Source organism: Entamoeba dispar, genomic scaffold (genome assembly GCF_000209125.1).
Source record: "Entamoeba dispar SAW760 scf_1105229459073 genomic scaffold, whole genome shotgun sequence".
Classification (NCBI taxonomy): Eukaryota; Evosea; order Mastigamoebida; family Endamoebidae; genus Entamoeba; species Entamoeba dispar.
In genome coordinates, this window is record NW_001853510.1 from 1 (window position 1) to 6,492 (window position 6,492).

Consider the following 6,492-nt stretch of genomic DNA (forward strand, 5'->3'; position numbering starts at 1 on the left):
TTAAATTATATCACAGATGATTATCAATGATGAATGATGATAATATACAATGTAAATTATTTATATTATCATATCAAACAAGAGTTAAATGATGAAATAAATAAAAAGATAATAAATAACAAGTTTCAATGAAATGATGATATGATAATAACAAATTGAATAATTTAAACATCAACACAATAATACAGAATGAAGAATGACTATTTAATATGTAATATAAATTAAACATTTATAATTAATAATAATGAATTTAATGTTTATCTTCAACTTTCATTCATGATAATAATTCATTAATTTTATCATTAATCATTATATTTATTTCTTATTATTTTCTTTATTCTTTCTTTTATCATTTTCTTTTTATATTTATTTTATTTTATTTCAATTTCATCAACAGATATATTCATTTAATACAGAAAACGAAGTAGAAAGATATAACTAATAATATACAAATATCTTCTTCTCATATTTAATCACAAATATTTTCATCTAATTGTGTTGTATACTATTTTTTACCTTTTAAACATTTAACAAGAAGATTTTGCAATATGATAATTCATTTCAATGAACTATCAAACATAAACACCATGTTTTAATCAATCCATGAAGACATTCATTACATTTAGACAACAATTAAGAAATAATTAACAACATCACAAATCATTATAATAATATAATGATGAATACGAATAAAATGCATAATTTCCTGACCCGATAAAAACTAAATCTTCATTTTATTTTTTTTATATGAAACATATAATTATGTTTTGAATATATCATTTTTGTTTCTCCACTTACTTCTTTAATTAAATCTTTTGTTTTTATTCTTTCTCTTAATTTTTCATTTTGTAAGTTATTTGATTATTCTAATGATTGGTATTGTTTGTTTATTAATAATTATTGAATTTAAATAATAACATATTTGTTTATCAGAATGAAATAGTATTTATTAATGAAATGTGAATATGTGAATTTATCAACAATTCATTTAATTTGAGAATGAATGGTAAGTCATTAGAAATAAAGAATAATGATGAAATTGTTTTATTCAATTCTCAACATGATGAAATACTTTATTAATTATTTATTATTTGTTTATTCTTCTTAATTTAATTTTATTTTCTTTTATCATTATTTCTATTCTTTTATTCTTATTTCTTGTATCTGTTTATGTTCACGAATGTTCTAATGAAATAGTTACAGAACATAAAGTGAGTATAGAAAGAAATTGAAGTGGTCAACAACAAAATGATATGAAATGATTTTTTATTATTTCATCTGAATAAAAAATATAATTTTCATTTTTTATTTTTTATTACTAAAATTATTTTTTTATTTTATCTCTTATTTATTGTTCATTACCTAAAGAAGATGAATATCAAGATAATATTACTACAATTCATTTATTGAAATGAATCTATGAAAATAACACTAATATAGATTTCATAAATAATAATTTATATGATATATTAATTGAAAATAGAATTAATAATAGAATATATATAATCACTCTAAATGAATTAAATCATGCAATAAAATTCATTGATAATTGGAAGGCACATGGAATTGATAAAATACAATCATCTGGATTAAATAATTAGAACAACAAAAGAATTTATTATTAAAATTATTTAATAAAATGTTGTATAATCATAATGATATCTATATTCAATTTATCAAATGAAGAACAATATTAATATATAAGAAATGAGATAATTTAGACCCACAAAATTACAGACAAATAACTTGTCTAAATTATATGTTAAAAGTATATACATCTTTGTTAAAGATGAAAATAGAAATCAACTGATGTTAAATCAAATTGAAAAATAATTATCACAAAATCAAATTGGATGTAAAAAATATACATATTATCAAAAGAATGATTGTTATACAATATTATAATCATTCAGTTATTAATCAAGGCTAAATGGAAGTGGGTAGAAACATATTATGATGTCTCTAAAACATATGATAATATTAATCATCAATTTGTTAAACATTGTTTAATTTACTTTAACATCCCATTAGTTGTAATTAAAAGTATATTATATATATTAAATAATACACAACTCCAATTATATTATATTCAACAAAATGTAGGTATAATTAATGTAGAAAGAGGAATAATACAAGGTGATAGTTTATCTAAATTATTATTTGTATTATCTATTGTTATATTATCTAAATAATTAGATAAACAAATTAATAAGTTATCTATTAAAATGAATGGAGAAGAAAAACAAGTCCAGTTAAACCACTTATTATATATGGACGATTTAAAGATAATAACTAACAACATCAATGAAATGGAAAAAACAAACAAATTAACAAATGAAATATTTAATAGAATATGATTAAAAATAAATGTAGAAAAGAGTGGGATAATGAATAATATCAATAGTCAGATAAATGGAGAATTAGCTGAATTACCAAGAGTAACTAATGATAACCCTTATAAATATCTTGGTATTGAAATAGGAGATAAAATAAATATTAATAAATATTGTACATGATTATTAAATGATGTATCTTCTATTTTATCATCATTAAATATTATGAAATATAGTAGCATCAATACAATTAGAAAGATTAATAATGATATAATCTCAAAATTAAGATATTGATTCTGTATTATCAAATGGAAACTTGGTGAGTTTGAGAATATAGATAAATAAATAAGAAATTCATTGATACAACTCAAACTATACAGTAGAAACATCAATAAAAGTAGATTATATGTTACAATAAATGAATTAGGAATGTGAATAATGTCATCACGAGATGAATGATGTAATGAATTATTAAGAATATATTTAAAATATAAATATCAAATACAGAAATATTAGAAATGATAGAAGCAGTAAAAGAGAATCTAAATGGAATAATTAAAAGAATGAAGAGAGCATTTGGTAAGAAGATTAATTTTAATGAATTAATGAATATAATACAGTTAAATGAAATAAAACATGATGTAAACAAAGTATTTGAATGGGTAACAAATAAAATAAATAAAAGATATTTAAATGAATTGAAAGAAATGAAGTGAATATATAAGAAATGTAAATTGTATATTTAATATTAAGAAATTATCAGTAACTACATGTTATTAAATATAAAAAGAAATGCTTTCCTCCAAGTAGTAAAGATGCAAGAAGGAGTAATTATGACAGGAAATATTAAATCTAAAATACTCCATTCTGATGCTTTAAAATATTGTAAACATTGTCCTAACACAATTCCATCTATTAGCCATATTTTGTTAGGATGTCATGTAATGAAGAAGAATCAAATATCAAAACACGATTATGTATGTAAACAAATATATAAACATATATTAATTACCCATTTTAATGAATTTGATGAAATAGATTTTAATACATATCCTAAGTGTATTAATAATAATGAAATGGTTATAACTTACAATAAAGATTTATTGGTTAGTGACCATTCTTTTAATGCTAGAAGACCAAATATATATTATCAAATCATCAAAGATAAAAAATGATATATTAATGATGTCGCCATATGTCAAGATAGAAACATTGAATTAAATTATATTTACAAAATAAATAAATACAAATAATTACATGAGAAGCTAAGACAAAGTAGAGAATTAACTTATGTAGAAATAATACCTGTAATATTAACAATAAATTAATACATAAAGAAACAGTAAGAAGATTAAATTCACTAAAATTACAAATTGACTTACCCAAAATATTACGAACAGTCATTATAAAAACATGAAAGACTTAATATTTTACATATTTAACAGTGGCAACACATTAGAAGATGAACCTTCTAATTCTCATTGTTAGAAATGAACTTTATTGTAGAGATAGAACATATTGAAATCACTGAAATAATCAATTCTCAATATTCATAAATCAAATTGTGGATATATCTATTAATTGTCCTATTTTTTATTTATTGAAGAATAGGTTAAGATTTATTTTATTCTCTCCATATCTTTGTTGAGTTGGTTATAAATAGTAAAATTCATACGTTCAAATCATTTAGTTAAAATAAACTATCACTGAAAAAGATTAAAATGAATGTTTTTATTGTCTATTGATAAATGATTTTAAAATAAATTACCTCAAAAAGAGTAATAATATAATAAATTCTTTAATGGTAGAATGAAGTGAAGAATATAACGACGACTATTTTATTTCATTGCAAATGCTTGGTGTCGTGTTCTTTAGTTAAACGTTATTATTAAATATGAATAATGTTATTGATAAGTAATTATTTATTACACCATTTATATTTCTTTGATTTGTTAATAATTGAAACCGATTGCAATATTAGAAAATGAAGTTATTATTACTTTTTTAATGCTTGTTGAGCTAATTTTCTTTCAATTGCTCGGAACGATGCCTCAATCATTTTTGTTTGTTCATCTAATTGTCCCACAGTTAATTCAATACCGTCTAAAGTTGTCTCTAATTGGTCTACATATTTTCTGTATTCTTCTAATTCATTATCTACATGTTCATTAAAATTCGATTTTTCATTCAAATGTTAATTAATTTATGTGCTAACAAACAGCTTTGTTCAATTAGTTCGACACTCTTTGAATTACTGGCAACAATGTCTGATATTTTTTCAACTTTTTTACTTGCTTCGTTATTAACGGCAGTATAAAATTTAAAATCTTGTCTAGCCATATTTAATTCATTGTTCATTAATTTAGAGATATCTTCAACAACCCTTTGAGCAGATTCATTAAGAAGTTCATCATTACTTTTCTGTTGTTGCATTTTATTCTTTCTCAGTTTTTCAAGTTGGTTTTTCTTTTTTTTTTTATTGATATTTTTAATTTTATTATAAATTTAATAGACCTAAATTAGGATTATAAAAAATAAATTAACTTTTTTATAGACAATGATTATTTCATTGCTGATTATTTGGTGGGTCAGATTGAGTTAATTCTAGTTTTGTAGACTCAATAATTTCAACTCTAGAATAAAGATGACAGACCTCGCATACAAAAACAAACTCTTTCCCTTCTCCAACGACATACAACAAGTCCCAATCTTTTGCTATTTTAAAGAAAATCCGATCTTTAGTATACTTGAATTCAACATAATCTCCTGATTGTAGTGCTGGTCTCCTATTTTATTTAACACTATTTTTAATATAAAACTTTTAAAAAAATAAAAACAAACTTATAATGAGTTACTTGACCATTCATAACAACATCATTTTCTGCCATTCCACATCCGTACACTCCTTTTAAATTTACTATTCCATTACTCGTTGCACTTGCCTGATCTGCTGCTGTTTTTTCCATAAGACCAACAAAACAATATTCTTGACTTGGTAAAATTTTTACTTTGATTTGGGTAATAGGAATTTTACCAATACAACATGATGTACATCCATGGTCTTTAAATTGTTGAATTGTATTTCCTTCAACTTTAATAGAAGAATTGTACTTCCAGTCTGGGTTACGCTGTAGTGATAAATCAGGTAAATTAAGTTTTGGTTTTGAACCTCCACAACCCATTAAAAATATTTCTTTTCTGATTTACAAGTTTTAAACAGAAAAAAATATATTTATGATAATCTTCCAAATTTGGTCTTTTATTTCCTGTTCATATAACTTTTATTTAAATAAACATCTCTTCTTTTCTAAAAAGAAATCCACAACAATCAATATTTTAATTTTTTATTTTGTAAAAGAAAAATGACGTGTCGCTTCGTTTATTATAAAAGAGAAGAACTAAATACTGAAAAAAGGAAATTTTAAAAAATGAGTAGTGAACCAAGTCAACAACAATTTTTATGTTACAAAACATAATGTTTTACATGAAGGGAAATTTATGTCATTTGAATTATTGGAATATAACACACCTAAAGGAACTCGTAAATGGGAATGTATTTCAAGAAAATCAAAGAAGTTATCAGGATTAGACGTTGATGCTGTAGAATTAGTCCCCATAATTTATTATCCAGTTAGTAAGAAACCAACTTCATTAGTTTTTATTAGAGAGTTTAGAGTACCAGTTAATACTATGGTGTGGCAACTTGCTGCTGGATTAATTGATCCAAATGAAACTGTTGAGTCTTCAGCAAAAAGAGAATTAAAAGAAGAGACAGGATATGTTGCTGAAAAAGTGTTGAAAGTTAGTAAAAGAGTTGCAGCTGCACCAGCTGAAAGTGATACATATGTTCAATATGTTTCATTGTTAATTAATGGTGATGCTCCTGAGAATCAAAATCCAGAACAAGAGCTTGAATTATCAGAAGACATTACAGTTCATATTGTTCCATTAAAAGAAGTTGAGGATTTCTTAAGTAAAAGATCTGAAGCAGGAGAAACTGTTGAAGCTCGTTTATTCTGTTTTGCATGTAGTGGTTATATTATGAATTACAATGAATAAAAAAAATTAAAGCAAAAGCCATTTCAGTATTTTATTTGTTTTTTTTATGATTAGAAGATATAAGATATAATAAAAAGTATAATTTCATAATTATAAAATA

At 22.7% G+C, this 6,492-nt stretch overlaps 3 protein-coding genes across 3 annotated transcripts in view, besides 11 other annotated features; 1 reads left to right on the forward strand and 2 right to left on the reverse strand.

Moving 5' to 3' along the window:
• Nucleotides 1-201: 201 nt before the first annotated feature.
• Nucleotides 202-255: a sequence feature (AT_rich).
• Nucleotides 256-309: 54 nt separating this feature from the next.
• Nucleotides 310-378: a microsatellite.
• A 508-nt stretch (nucleotides 379-886) lies between these two features.
• Nucleotides 887-917: a sequence feature (AT_rich).
• A 155-nt stretch (nucleotides 918-1,072) lies between these two features.
• Nucleotides 1,073-1,175: a microsatellite.
• A 106-nt stretch (nucleotides 1,176-1,281) lies between these two features.
• Nucleotides 1,282-1,341: a sequence feature (AT_rich).
• A 20-nt stretch (nucleotides 1,342-1,361) lies between these two features.
• Nucleotides 1,362-3,927: a repeat region.
• A 402-nt stretch (nucleotides 3,928-4,329) lies between these two features.
• Nucleotides 4,330-4,766, reverse strand: EDI_144760 (uncharacterized protein; the record flags this gene model as incomplete). Its single annotated transcript, XM_001735339.1, has 2 exons — nucleotides 4,330-4,490; nucleotides 4,553-4,766. The coding sequence occupies 2 exons, from the start codon at nucleotides 4,764-4,766 to the stop codon at nucleotides 4,330-4,332; spliced, it is 375 nt and encodes a 124-aa protein (XP_001735391.1).
• Nucleotides 4,766-4,832: a microsatellite.
• Nucleotides 4,833-4,857: 25 nt separating this feature from the next.
• Nucleotides 4,858-4,886: a sequence feature (AT_rich).
• Nucleotides 4,887-4,899: 13 nt separating this feature from the next.
• On the reverse strand, nucleotides 4,900-5,515 carry EDI_144770 (uncharacterized protein; the record flags this gene model as incomplete). The annotated part of the gene is made up of 2 exons (XM_001735340.1): nucleotides 4,900-5,119; nucleotides 5,175-5,515. The coding sequence occupies 2 exons, from the start codon at nucleotides 5,513-5,515 to the stop codon at nucleotides 4,900-4,902; spliced, it is 561 nt and encodes a 186-aa protein (XP_001735392.1).
• Nucleotides 5,121-5,169: a sequence feature (AT_rich).
• Nucleotides 5,516-5,663: 148 nt separating the features above from the next.
• Nucleotides 5,664-5,684: a sequence feature (AT_rich).
• A 147-nt stretch (nucleotides 5,685-5,831) lies between these two features.
• EDI_144780 (ADP-sugar pyrophosphatase, putative) overlaps nucleotides 5,832-6,492 on the forward strand; it is a gene marked incomplete at both ends in the record, with an annotated part of 1,178 nt that continues 517 nt past the window's right edge. The window contains one exon of the mRNA XM_001735341.1: nucleotides 5,832-6,366. Coding sequence (XP_001735393.1) covers nucleotides 5,832-6,366 — 535 coding nt within the window. The remainder of the gene's footprint in view (nucleotides 6,367-6,492) is intronic.
• Nucleotides 6,420-6,492: a sequence feature (AT_rich).